This window comes from Dryobates pubescens, chromosome 1, assembly GCF_014839835.1.
Source record: "Dryobates pubescens isolate bDryPub1 chromosome 1, bDryPub1.pri, whole genome shotgun sequence".
Lineage (NCBI taxonomy): Eukaryota > Metazoa > Chordata > Aves > Piciformes > Picidae > Dryobates > Dryobates pubescens.
Genome location: NC_071612.1, coordinates 55,319,311 through 55,333,979, shown reverse-complemented (window position 1 = coordinate 55,333,979; position 14,669 = coordinate 55,319,311). Strand labels below are relative to the sequence as shown.

At 36.6% G+C, this 14,669-nt stretch overlaps 1 protein-coding gene across 3 annotated transcripts in view; it reads left to right on the top strand.

Moving 5' to 3' along the window:
• Positions 1–14,669, top strand: part of ASB5 (ankyrin repeat and SOCS box containing 5) — a 38,311-nt gene that overhangs the window by 4,102 nt on the left and 19,540 nt on the right. For 2 of the 3 annotated variants that reach the window (XM_054166243.1, XM_054166253.1), the window contains one exon: positions 5,698–5,990. In XM_054166243.1, coding sequence (XP_054022218.1) covers positions 5,795–5,990 — 196 coding nt within the window. In that variant the 5' untranslated portion in view covers positions 5,698–5,794. Of the gene's footprint in view, positions 1–5,697; positions 5,991–14,669 lie in introns of those variants that run through there. The other variant, XM_054166261.1, reaches the window with a different exon arrangement.

The window sequence follows — 14,669 nt, the reverse complement described above, 5'->3', positions numbered from 1 at the left end:
ATGAGAAATTGCAAAGTCAGTTCTGTAAAGCTAGCTCAAATATCAAAAGCATAGTAGCTGTAATACCACATACCTAAGGAAGAGGGTGAGTTAGTTGATGGAAAAGGAATCTATTAAGTTCTATAAATGTGGTTTGTGATGAATACATTTGTTTGGACCCAAGAAAGGAGCTATCCAAAGAGATGCAGAATGGGGAGACTCCAAAGTTTCACAGATATAGTCGTATACCAGTACACTGAACCATCAAAAATTACACAAATACCCTTATTAAGAGGCAGCTTGACCTCTCCTTTTATAGTTTGTTATTTTTTAACAAGAGGTTACTATCTGTGTAATAGAATGAGTAGTAGGGGATGTGAGTGGTTTTTTTCATTGTAAAGTCTAGCAGGTTAGTTTAAACTCATCAAAAGTTTACACTGCCAGATTGTGAAGTGGCTGAGTATCAGTACAGATTCCTTTCTTTTGATTGCCAGGAAGGGAGAAAGAGGGTCAGGAGCCTTTAGCTGGGGAATGGAATGGGCAACTGGAGGTGGTAACTTTTAAAACTAACAAGGGGGCAAGATTTGCTAGAGTTTGTCTGTCAGCAGGCTGTGTGTGCCTGCTGTCTGACATGTTTCTGGTTTTAGACCTGTCTCCAAGTATGCACATGACTTATTTTGGAATCTCCTTCTATAGTGCTCTTAATAATTGGGTTGTGCTAGATATCCAAAGAGGACTGCAACAATACTGCAGGACGGACTTGCTGTGTTTCTTAGCAGAACTCAGATTGAATTTACTTGTAAGCAGGTCAGTTACACCTGCTTTCCTTCTGTGTAGAACTTCAATGTCAGTGATTAGATTGACTGGCTAAGCAGATCAAGCATACTCTTACGATGGTGTTGCTGGTAGCAGGGACTCTTTTCTATTAGACTTGTAGTTGAATGTATTGAAATAGTTGCTCTGTGTTGAGATTTATTCAGTTTAAATGCTTTGGCTAGAAAGTGGTAGAAAAACCTGCTTAAAGAACATACGTGAGGAGGAAATAACATAAATGGCATTCACTAACTGTGTATGAAGCAGGTAAAAGTTGAAGTATTGAAGATTAGTGTCCCATCCACCTATTAAAATACAAGCCTTTTTTAGTAGCTCAGGCTTCTCAGAATTTTTTAGTCCTTCATCAAGCACTATGTGCTTACATTGAAAATAAGGTACTAAAACTAGTGGCATCTTACTGATTTTATTTTAAACTCTCTCCGTTTTGAAGTCATTCTTCCAGAAGTTTCTCTAGGTAGGTTTTATGAAATAATTTATTCTTCAGAGCACCTAATTCTTCCAGTTCCTCTGCCTGGCATCCCATTTTCTTAAATGATCTTCTGTTATATTTGTTATTAGGCGGAAGTTTAAAAACCAGGACAACTATCTTAACTTCTTGGTATTTTTAGCCAAATCTCTTATATGTGGAGAAAGACATGCAGATGAAATGCCATCCAAATAATTCCTTATACAGCATTACATAGTTTGTCTTCAAAAAAAGCATTTTTACTTTCAGACATGTAAATGCATTTCCAAAATACTGATGAAAATTATTAAGACTAAGTGTAACAGAATTTATGCTGTGAGTATAATTACTCTTCTACAACCTATATAAGTAAATTTAAGGATATTTCTTTAAAAGATTTAATTAGAAGTATATTTTCCAGAACTTAACACAGTATATGCTATAAAGAAATAATATTTGTAAGGGGTTTAAAGTCTTTAGTAAGACTATATATCTGTTATGGTATGTTTCTTGTGTCTCTTGGCTTACTTAAAATGAAGCATTCTGATGTTCTAGAGTGTTGAGGGAAATCTGGCAGAAGAAAATAGTTTATTAATGTGGTTATATAATTGATCACAGAAGATAGAATGCATTTATTTTTTTTAAAGTTACTCAGGTTATATGTAAATGGTTTTGAATTAGCAAATTCAACCACTGAATGCTTTCTTTCTGCACTTGGCCACTACACAGTAAAACACTGAAAGGCAGGCTACTTTGAGCACTGGAAATGAAATGAACCACTTTTATAGTAATTATAAATGACAGTATTTCTATCTGGAGTGTGCTGGTTATGTTCTTTAGGAACGGTAACTGACCAAGCTACACAAAACCAGGATTCAAGACCATAAATTTTCAGCATTTGTAGTTTTTAAAACGGTTTTAACATTAAAATAGCTAATTGCCAGAAATGGGGAATGCATACCAGAGAAATGAGTGTATTGTTTTATTTGCAGGGAATATGCTAGTACATTAAGCTGTCTTACTGTACTCTTAGTGTTCACTATGTTCAATTACTGCTGTGTTCTTAAAACAAAAAAACCCTAATGTTTTTCTGCAGTGTGGTTCATGCCATTTTGCTGTGTGCTATGATAAAGCCTGAAATGTTTTAATAATTTTATATGCTGTCCATTTTGGAGCCATTGAATGAATGGTCAGTATTTTGTTTAGGTTTATCCAAATTTTGTATTAAAATTTTTAGCTACCTAATTAGTTTCAGTATTGTGTTCTGTTAATAGTAATGAAATACTCAGAATACTCCTCTTGAATGGTCTACTCAAACCCATTTTACAAGTGAGAAAATGAGATGGAGAATTTAATCTCCCAAAGTCAAAACTATAGAGAAAATATTAATGTCCAGATTAAGCCACTGTTCTTTTCAAGTGATCTGATAGTTTTCTAATGTTATCTGTTGTAAGATATTGCTAATACATTTCTATTTGGAGGGTCTTGGTATTCTATGCTGTTGCTAGACCAGACTCCAATTGCTTCATGTTGCCATGCAATAGAAAATTTGCAATGCATATCATGCCAGTTTTTTTACACTCTTTAATGGTGTCGCATTGACTCTCAAATCAGTATAATTTACTTATGCTTCTACTTTCTGATTTCTCTTGCAACATCTTTAGCTTTCTGTTCCTGGTTCTAGTCTGCATGGGCTTGCTTCAGCAATTTTGTGTGCAAGTCTCAGTATTCACATTGTTGATTCTTCCAAAATGCCCTGTGAGTGTTAATACCTGAACAGTTCTGTTTCCATGACTGGGTGCCTGGTAGCATGGGTATGCCAACACTCTGTAATGGCAATTATAGGCAGGGCTTTAGTACAGCAGAGCCTTGGATTAAGATAAACTAGGTTGTTCTGTGCAGTTGGGAGTTTACAGCTGAGCTGGCACATGTAAATTGGAGAGCTTTAAAGAAGTAAAAATATTATTAGGGCATAATTTTGCCAGCTTCTTACGAGCATATGTGAAATTAAATTCTCAAAACTCATAATTTATTTCATTTGTATGTCATTTATAGCTAAGAAGGGAAAATTTTGAGAGGACAGCGGGCAAACTTTAATATAAAGGAATAACCTCCTGCTCAGTTTTCTTGTTTCTAAAAGTAGAACTTTTATGGATCAATGACAAATTTGAAAGCTCATGTACAAAACATTACATGCATCCACAGCCTTAATTTTGAACAGGTTGCTGATATTTTTGTTGACCCTTTAGAGAAAAAGCCAATGTGAAGAAGGCAATGTAACAACTGAGAAATTTCAGTGATTTATCTACTGCAGTTATAAGCAGGAAACAGTATTTTTAAGAGGAAGATTGACTCTGAGTGCTGCTAACTCCAGCTCTTAGTTATAGCAATTGCTGTTTGGATTTTTTTACAAAGACTGTTTTGTTAATTAACAAAATGTGGGAGAAGTCCAGATGAGAAAGCACAGTTACTGGGTGGCAGAGTGTGGGGTCAGAAATGAAAAACAGTCAGGGAAAACATTCTAAGAAGAAAAATGTTTTCCATGAGATAATTATGATTCTTGCATATTCTGCATGGTAAATTTGCAAAGCAGGTACTTAAGATATATGGGGAATTCTCTGGACTGATTGAATTAATAAGACTAGTAGAAATGTGGATGAAGAAATTCCAACACTGGATGTGTTACTAACGAAAATACAATTTGTATTAATGATTGAAACGGAAATTGGCAGGGATGGCTGAGAACATAATGCCTATTTATCCTTACGGAAAGCATGACACCTCAATTCAGTGTCAGATAACAATGTGCCAAATATAAAAAGGGATTTTCATTTGGTATTTTAAGTACTCTTGTTTCTAACGATGGTATGAGGAGAGCAGTTCCTATTCTGGCTGGATGAGTAAATGTCTATAAATGAAATTTAGCAGAAAATGTGAATATGTTTTTCATAGACTAATGGAGTTTACAGTTTAAACTGCATTTCAATTGCATTTTCTGATTTTTATGTGGATTTTTTTTTTTTTTACTTTTCAAAGAAAAAGACTGAACATCTGTTTCTCTTAAGCACAGTTCAATTTCTGTCTGTTAAAAATCTTGGTATTTCCAAGCACGTTTCATTTTGTCAATGTATTTTTTTCATCTATATAAGTTTATTTGAAGGCAGTTTTCAGAGCACGTTATACTTTCCTACGCTAATAAATTACTCCTGGAGCCAGATGATAAGATGTTCTTTATTTTGCCACTTTCCCTTAAGAAATACGCTTTTGTATCATATCCTTAACGTCTGCTATCCTGTTCATTGAAGTCAGGGGACCCTGTGGATGCAGTGGCATTTGGGTCATACCCCCTGTTTCCAATAGGCAGTTGTGAACATTCTAAAATGTTTTTTTCTGACCATTAAACAAAAGAATTCAGGGTAGAATAGAAAGGATGTTTCAGTTCAAGATTACTGTGGGTAGACTATTTTAAAATGTAATTAAAACCAGTGATTTCTTCCTGTGCTGCCAGAATCATTTATTTAGGGTTATAGCTTACTTAGGAATCTAGTTCTGTCCTGCAGCATGTCTGTTTGTACCTTTCAGGCACAGTTATTTACTCAGCAATTACACTAATGGAACAATTTCTGCCTGACTATGAATAACAACTTTATGGTACATAAGCAAATTAATAAGAAAACAGAATCCCAGGAATTTAGACTGCCCCTCTTTAAAAATGGCCAAGAAATAAAGCCTGTCATGTCATAGATTTAAAATAATATGATACAGCAACGAAATGTGTATCATAAACATTATAAAGCTTCCGTGTTTTGTATTTACTATTGCATTTATTTTAATTACATTTTAATTAACTTAATTTTAGAAGTTCTGTGATCTTATTTATAAAAATACCTAGAAGTTTGATTGTTACAGTCTGTTTTTAGTACAATGCCATAAGCCACAATGTAGTACACATTCAGCCTGAATAAAATGATGTGAGACTGTCAAAGCTGATATATGTTAAGTCTCTGCTTCTTTGTTAATATGTATTTCAAGTATTTACTGATGTGGGTTTAGTTTTGTAAGAAAAAAAAATAGTGGTTTAACATAAAATGAAGTAACACAAAGGACCAGTTGTACTTAAGAAGCAGGAGAACTTACCAAAAATCTGATTATCAGAGTTACCTGGTTTAGTATGTGGTTTAGTTCTTAATACTTTTGACAGTGTATTTTTAAACATACATCAATAGCTTAAATTAATGAATTAGAAATGCAGAATTTGGAATGAAACAGACCTTTTAAGTGGACCAAGTACCAAGGAGCCTGTGTCTGTTCTATTCCGTCTCACTTGAATATCACCAGGCTAGCAGGAGTGGTAGTGAACTCGAGACTATGTACAGTATAAATAATCGTCATATTTTGAGCAGCTAGCATCATGACCAGCTGATATTTTCTTTCCTCAGGACCAGTTGTTCCCATGAGTGCGTGGCTGGAGCCATATGATCTTATCAACACATTTGAGAGCCCTGCCCAAACACTGAGAGAGATTTTGCTGCAGCAATGACTGTCATAGAAGAGAGTCGCCCTTTTGCCCAGCAGCTATCCAATGTCTACTTTACTATACTTTGCCTTTTTTGTTTTAAACTTTTTGTGAAAATCAGCCTTGCTATACTTAGTCATTTCTACATTGTGAAAGGAAACCGTAAGGAAGCAGCAAGGATAGCTGCTGAGTTTTATGGGGTTCCTCAAGGACAAGGTATGTTTGTACTTACTATCTTATCACTACTGTTTGGGGTTTTGGTTGTTACTGTTTTTTTTCCCCCAGGTAATTATTTGTCTGCTAGCATCATTTATATTCAGCTTATCAAATGACATATGTGAGTATTTTTTTCCTGTGGTGTGGGCTTTTGTTAGTTTGTTGGTTTGTTTTTTTGTTTGGTTTTGGGGTTTTTCTTTTGGTTGATTGCTGTGGCTTTTTGGGTTCTTTATAGATTATTGAGCTCAAAATACAACTGAAATATTGCAGCCAATGTCCTGTTAAGAGAGAGGCTTATGCTTAAGATGGCTGTATTTAAGATTGCTGGTACTTCTGAATCTTAGACAGTTTTCCAAATTGCTTCTGCACATTTGTAGTTGAAATTTTCTACACTATATGTGTTTATTTTACAAAACTTTTCTAGATATTTCTGAGAATTATTTCTTAATTGAATTAAAGCTTTTGTGTAATAATTTATCAGAGAAGATACAGTCCTTATGTACTTTGAATTAGTGTGACAGTATATATCAGGAAGCTTGCTGTTTTTCAGGGTGAGCTATTGACATGTGTAGAATAAACCCATCAAACTTTGCTAGGTTGAAAGCTCCTGTGAAAATTCCTTTTTCTTTTTGCTGAAGCAGAACTTTGGCAGAGCTGGGCATGACTGCTCCCCCATCTCATTTGTGGTGAACCAGTACCATTTTCATTCAATCTTTTTTCTGGGTCAGAATGCAGAAAACTCTTGTCTTCTCCGTTATGGTATACTAGTGCATGACTGAGCCTGTTTTTGCTCAGCTTGGGATCCTTGCTGCCTCTCATGTCTTTGATTGATGTTCCTTGTATTCTGGGATAACGTCAAGTTAGGTGAAGGAACAGGAAGACTTGTTTTGCCTTTCACCACTTCTACCACTTGTCCTTACATAAATACTAAGGGAAAACTGTAGAAACAAGACAGACCCAGTTTCAAATGTAAATATCTTTTCAGTTCAACGCTGAGACAAAAATTAGACATTTTGTGTGTATTTTAATCTGTAAATCAAACAGAGGCTTAGATCCTGAAGCAGGTATTAACTGCTTCAGGATTTATATTATGTGTTCTCTGCATAATTGTTCTCAAACCCAGGATTTTTACATCTGAACATGTTGATCACATCATTTGAAATACTTCACCTGTGTTTGTGTGTATGTGTACAGATTGTGTGTGTATATATATATATATATGTACGTATGTAGGGGTCTCTTACTGTGTTTGTATTCAACCACAGTACAATGGGATGGACTGTCCCACAGGCAGAAACACTTGCAGTGAATGTGGTAGCTCTCATTTGGAATCAAGAGTTTGTTGGGTTTGGGTTTTTTGTTTTTTTATTGTTGGGGTTTTTTTGGTCAAAAACTACTGGTTAGCTCTTAGGCAGCTTGTTGTGGAGAGACTGATACAGAATCTGAGAAAGGAAGGGGAAAAAATAGGGAAAACTAGAAGGAAGGGAATAACATGAATCAGGTTGGAAAGCAGAATAGTTTCTACAGTGTTACCTGTTGGTGAATCCAGAAGTCTTTAGTTTGGTCGCTTTTCAAATGTCTGAACTATTACATCTGAATAAAGGTATATTCAGCATTCCAGTGGCTGGCCCATACAAAATCTGAAAAACAGTCACTTTTATAGATTACTGTTTTGCTCAGCTAGTAGAGGTGTATATTGATTTAAAGACTCAAACATATGGTAGAGTTTCTGATTTTCTGCTTGGTTTATTGAAAGAAAATAGTTGATACGACTGTTTTGTGCTTAAACTGTGCTTCTTCCAAGTCGGCACCAATGTGTCTTAGTTTTTTCACTGCCCAGCTCAGTGTTTGGACTTGGAACAGGCTTAAGCACAAGTTCAGCTAATGTGACATTATCTGCAAATTCAGCCAGCTGGCATGATTAACAGGACCTGCCCTTGCTATTTGGGATGCACACAAGGGTCCTTAAAATGAATCTTTTATCTCATCTTTTCTATATCTTTGTTCTATGTTTATGTAAGGGAGCCAGATACTGGCTCAACTCATGCCATGTTGAGGGATTTCATTGGTTTGTGAAATGCAGCACAGAGATACCTCAGTAGAGTTTCCCTGTAACAAAATCCTGTGCAGTGTAGTATCTAGAAGATGTACAATAAGTAATCTGAAGTTACAGCTTGTAACTTTAGATGACAAAATTAACTCTGAGGGTCCTCCTATTTAGTGATCCTGTTGTGTGTTTTTATTAAGCAATAGAGAAGCCTCAGCAAAGAAGAGAACAGCCTGTCGTTGCCTAATTGAAGTTTGTAGTGTTTCAAGAACTATTCTACTTAGAGGAAATGCTCCTTTTTTTAGTTTTAACCTGATTACAATGTCTTAAAATTCTGCTAGTGCTGGTGTTTCAGTTTGCTTGAAATACTGCAAAATTACCTTTTTGCTGTTATAGTGGCTTGGCAAGGATAGAGTAATTTTGAAGAAGAGCTATTGGAAATAATGTTCTATTAGACACAGGCATTATTTCATGTTTACTGAACTGAGCACTTGAGTTAAAATAAGCCTTTCCTCTATGACTGTATATATGACTATGGTCTTGTGTAACTGAGGACCTTTTAGGTACTGAGTAGCAGTACTTGGTAGAACACCAGAACAAGGGGACACAGTCTCTAGCTGTGCCAGGGGAGGTTTAGACTCGAGGTGAGGAGAAAGTTCTTCACCGAGCGAGTCATTCGTCATTGGAATGGGCTGCCCAGGGAGGTGGTGGAGTCACTGTCCCTGGAGGTGTTCAAGAGGAGATTGGACATGGCACTTGGTGCCATGGTCTAGTCATGAGGTCTGTGGAGACAGGTTGGACTCGATGATCCTCGAGCTCTCTTCCAACCTTAGTTATACTGTGATACTGTGATACTGAACTCCTTTTGTCATACATAGATCAGTACAAAATTTGAGGCCCAGGATCACACATTTCATGACTGCGTTTCATGACTGTTCTTCATTGACTACAAAGAGATGGCTTTACCAGTGTTACCTGCCTACTGGGGTCCTGTTGCTAGGTATTAGTAAGGAAACAGGTCATATTTTGTTCTTCACTATTTCAGGAATATTTTCTCTCTGGTATGGATAGTCGCCAATCTGCCATGTTAAATCTCTCCTTTAGATCTCTCATATATGTGAACAACTGGATAGGGATAGTATCCCAAAAATTATTTAGAAATTACTACACTGTGTATATGGCATTGAAGTATAAGAGCTAGATCAGTGTTCAGCATCCAACCAGTTTTTAAAGTGCTTAGTAATAGTGATTTCTGCAGTGTCTTTGTGCAACCAGTTGCAATTTTTTCTATTCTGTCACTGGAATGCTTCCCACTCCCCCCAAGATCTACCTAAATCTTTATTTCTGCAAACTAAATATATAAGATATGCTTATGGTATTTATCATTTTTTTCCATGTATGTAATCAATTTCAAGACTATTACCATGCATCTTCCTAACACTACTGTTCTTATCTTTTCTAGAATAAAGAAAGAAGGATTTAACTTAGTCTGTCCTCCTACATCTTATTTTCTAGACCTGGAATTACTGTAGTTGCTCTCCTTTGGACTTGTGCCAGCTCATATACAGTTTGTAGACATCTTTATGGATGTCTAATTCCCTATATTAAACAGAGTGCTCCAGCTGAGACTTCATTAGTGCAACTAGTGGAAGCATTAGTTGTATAAAAGTGGAACAGTTATGTCATGTCATATATATGATACCCTATGTAGTACCTTCTGGAATGATGCTTTTTTGGTATCTTTCCCCTCCCATTGGTAAACTACTAAGGATACAGTCTGTAGCCTACTGTAAATACCATGTTAAAACAGAATCACTGTACTACACAATTGCTTTTTCCTTTCTAAGTGTAACCATTTTTGTACAGGCCTTCAACTATCTTAATGCTTTTTATATTGGACAGTTTCTCCATTTTACTCAAGTCTGTATTGAATTATTTCCTTCTGAGCAGTTGCAGCACCTGCAGCTTAGTGTCATCTACTGATTTTATGAAAATAAGCATGACAACCTGTCATCCACAGCATTAAAAAACTGAACAGCATCAAATGCAGGACAGAACTCAGTGGCCTTTTACATTTGTTTAGAGTGGTTAAAAGACCCATATCTTAATAAATTATCACAATTGAATTATTTCTTCAGTAAAGTGAGTGATATTACTACAATAAAATAAATGGGGGAAAAAATACAGTCATTCTACTATTGACAGGATTATTTTTAGCTTTGGCACTGATTTTGTAAACGTTTATGAATCCTTGCCCCACTGAATTGAAGACGACTGATTAGTTGTTTAGAGCTAAGTGCTTTGCAATCAGGGACTATATCTGTGTTCTAAAAATGTTACAGTGCCCAGCGTTTCTTTTTTTACTGTGTTGAAGTGAGCATATATTTATTCATTATGCTAGAGAATTCAAAGTCAACATTCTATTAATTTCTCTCTTTATAGAAAAAGTCACACCACATACATGTTTCTTTAGTTTTAAAATTCTGTGTCTTACAAACTGACCTGTAAAAATGAACTCCATTGCAAATTATCTTTGGGTATAATTAGCTCCTTAGTAGGCTATCTGGAGTGACAGTGATCCGCACAGTAAGATTTCTTTTTTCACTGTGTTTCCAGACTTCTGAAGTGTTACTAATTCAGCCCTTTATACAGGGTTTGCTGGCTGCAAACCAGCAAAGAAACCTTTAGACTGTTCCTACTTTACCACCTAGCTGGTCACATCATGAAAGTGCTCTGTAAAAACAAGTGCTGAGTTGGAGCTTCAGCTGAGTTTTATAGTTCTGTTGCTTTAGAATGAGGTAGTAGTGCTGTGGTGTGAAATGACTTTAAAAGTGTGTGTAACAAATCTTAAAAGTTAATTCATTGTCAGGTGTTTTGGGTCTGTAAAATATAAACTCTGCTTACAAATACTGCTAAGAGTTTGGTTTGTTCATACTTTGATAATACAGACAACTTTATAGAAGGAGGTATAGTTCTTGTTCATATACTTTTTATAATGCAAAAAATTAAATTTGATAGTCCCTGACTGTCAAAATGCTTTTTGATACAAGCAGAAGGTGGTATAGAGGAACTTTCTTATGAAAGAATAACTTTACGTAACTTACTGCAGCATAAATAACAAATGACTACTCATGTATTTCTAGGGGTACTTGGGATTTGATGTGCAAGCTAGGTAGTTTTGACAACATGTGTTTTTGATTAATATCCTAGTTTTCAATTTTGTCAACTCTTTGCAGATTTTTTTAATGGAATACTACTTTATGCATAACTACTATTTTAAAGTAATGCTTGAAAGTTATTTGAAGGCAAAAATGTGTATTTGTAATTTGTATTTATAGTGTCCAGGTACAGCTTCACAAAACTTACTATACTCTATTTTTTGCAGAACCAGAGAGATGAATCCTAGAGGACACAGTCTCAGGCTGCGCCAGGGGAGGTTCAGGCTGGATGTTAGAAAAAAGTTCTATACAGAAAGAGTGATTGCACATTGGAATGGGCTGCCTGGGGAGGTGGTGGAGTCGCCATCACTGGAGGTTTTTAGGAGAAGACTTGACAGGGTGCTTGGTGCTGTGGGTTAGTTGCTTGGGCGGTGTTGGATTGGTGATGGGTTGGACGCGATGATCTTGAAGGTCTCTTCCAACCTGGTTTATTCTATGTATTCTATGTATTCTATGAATATGTCCTGACTTCTTCTAAGTGTGTGTGTATATATAAAAATGCCTATTTCTGAAAGAACATAGCAAGTTGTAAGCTACTCACCTATGCTCTATGGCATGGTAGGAATGTTCAGTACATGAGTTATTCCTTGTTACTCTAAATTAAGCCATTCATGGGGTTGTGGTAGTTCAAGACTGGAGTCCCCATGTCCTCTCAGGATTGCAAGGCTTGTAGCTAGCTTGATGCCTTCTGTTGCCTTCTTTTTCAGGTACACTGAACACTGCTATGGTGAACCCAAGAAACCAGTCCATTAAATGTAGCTCCTAAATGAGAAATAATATATGTTTCAGTCTTAGAGATCTGCTGTTTGGAAAGCTAGGTTACATTTTGAGCTGTAGTGAATAATTAGAGGAAGGTTTTCCTATTATTTTATTCTAACAAGTTGCAATTGATAATGTCACTCAGCAACAGTTGTTAGGTAGAGAAGATAGGGCATGAGGCATTTTCTCAACTTGCATTCCACAGAGATCACAGTTCTATAAATAAAAAACATATAAGACCTTTACTAGCTTCCTGGATACAATGGAGATTCATTTAGTAATGACAGGAATATTGTATGGCATACTTACTCACCATACCACTTGGTGTAAGGCGCCACATTTAGCATTTATTTTAATATGCAACACATAAGCTAACAGTGAAGAAATACTTAAGATAGTCTGAACGTTCCTTTTTGAAAGTTCAGATGGGATGTTTTTTGATGGAGCTCATCACCTTCTCTTCTATGCTAACTTTGCCTAGTATGACAAATAACTGCCAAGGAAGAGTTATACTTCAAAATCTCATGAGAACACTTGCTTAGAACGAAGCAGGTGACACCACATGTTAACAAGATACCAGAACCATTCTCCTCTGAAGAACATAATCTATCTTAAGGGGATTTTGGTGAGAGTTATATGATGCAACTAGTCTGACATGGCCAGAGCCCTGACCTATTTCCAGCAACAAAACCCAAGCACTGGATCTTCCCTTAACTTAAAGAAAATCTGAGAACACAGGAACTTCTAGTGAATATATCTGATGAAGCCTGTTTGTGTACTTGGTTACTTGAAAGGAACTGAGATACCCTATCATGTGTATTTCTCTGTGGTTTGGGTTTTTGTTTGTTTGGGGGTTTTTTGTTTGTTTGCTTGTTTTTTCACTTATATCTGTACTTGTATGTCAGATGCTCCTTAAGAAGACCATTTACCACAAGCTGTATTTTACAGTCAGTACTGTGTGCCTTCTTGAACAATGTGCCTTTTCTGAAGATGGACTTTGTCACCAACCTAGGTCCCACTGGCTTGCTCAATGTGCACATTCTGAAGTTTACTACCACGGAAATCCCCTTCAATTGATGTCTTTATTTTTCTGGATTAAATGAATAATAAACTTTTGAACTACAAACAAGCACAAAATGAAACACCGGATTTTTAAAGATGTATTGTGATAAGATTTAAAAGCTAATCCTGCAGCAATCTGATTGCAAAGTCTTAAAGACAACTGTTCTTGAAGAAAAGCCTTTTGGGAAACTCTAGTACTGGGGAAAGCTCAAACATACCATCTGCCCTGTTTTGGTGGTGGTGGGGGGGGGAGGTTTGGTTGGGTTTTTGTTGTTTGGTTTGGGTTTGTTTGTTTGCTTGTTTGTTTGGGTTTTTATCAGCAGTGGGATATAAGGCAACAGGGGAAGACCAAAATAGCTCATCTCCCAGAAGGTGCTGTACCTTCCCTCAGCCATAGATTTATTATGGCCAGGGTTCTGCTATTCATACTCCCTGTAGGGAATGTTCTCAAACATTTGCAATGCAGGCAAGCCGTGACTGAACTTCTGCCAGTGATGATGGCTTCGGGGGAATGCACTGCGTGCCTAAGTACAGAACTCTATTCATGACTGCAGCAGTGCTTGCTGGTTGGTCATAAATCCATTATGGTATGCTGCATCTGTTGCACTAATGGATGTTACTCTTTGCTATGTCTAGTCTTTCTTGCAATAGATATGATCTCTCTCTTTACAGCTGTTGTCTCATGACAATTGTCTGAAGATTCACTCCATGGTTCTCTGTACCACTCCCATACTGACCTCTGGTCTCATGCCTTGTGTTTTTCTTCTCTATCTATATCTGAAGCCCAGGTATACTTGGTAACTGATTTGGTTGGATTCATCAGCTTGACTGCTGTGATTTGTTTTACTTTAGTCCACCACCAGCAAATAACTGTTACCACTGCCTGTCTGCATGAAGAGTTTTGGCGGGCACACGTTGCAAATCCACAAGCCAAGAAATGTAGTAAATGTGTCATTGTTCCGTATTTGACGTCTCTGGGAGCTGGCAGAGCCTGTAACATATCAGAAATTTTAATGTTTTCTTAACTTTCCATTCTGATTCCTAGCATCCATAGACACAAGGCCCAGCAGCTGTAAAACATCTCAGGTGAAGAGGCAGGGGAAGTACTAAATATTCATGCTGTTGCTACCTTAGTAGTAGTACTGGTAATAATAATTTGTCTTTCCAGCTAAAGGACAGTGATGATACTGCATAAAGAGCAGGAGTATGTATTAGGCTTTTTTAGTGCTTTATAGTGACATAGGGAAATATCATTTTATGCTTAAATAACTAATTACATTTTAAGTATTGTGTACATAATCTGCTGGCATTTGTCAAGATGTGGAGCACTGAGTTCTCGGCTGGTGACACCTGGCTAATGCCCAAGTTTCTGTTTGCTGATGATTTTTCATTGTATTGGCCATGAAATATGTCTTTATGCATGAATATGTTTGGGAAAAAAAGAAAAGTAAGTTGTTCCTGTCCTTTCTCTATCCTGCTGCTAGAGCTTTATCACTTTGCTTTTGTAGTGCATTTAAGTTCCTTGTCACCGAGTTGGCACTGCAGGGTTTGATAGTGGCTACTGTAGCCTTTTAGGGTGCTCTGATGTTGTCA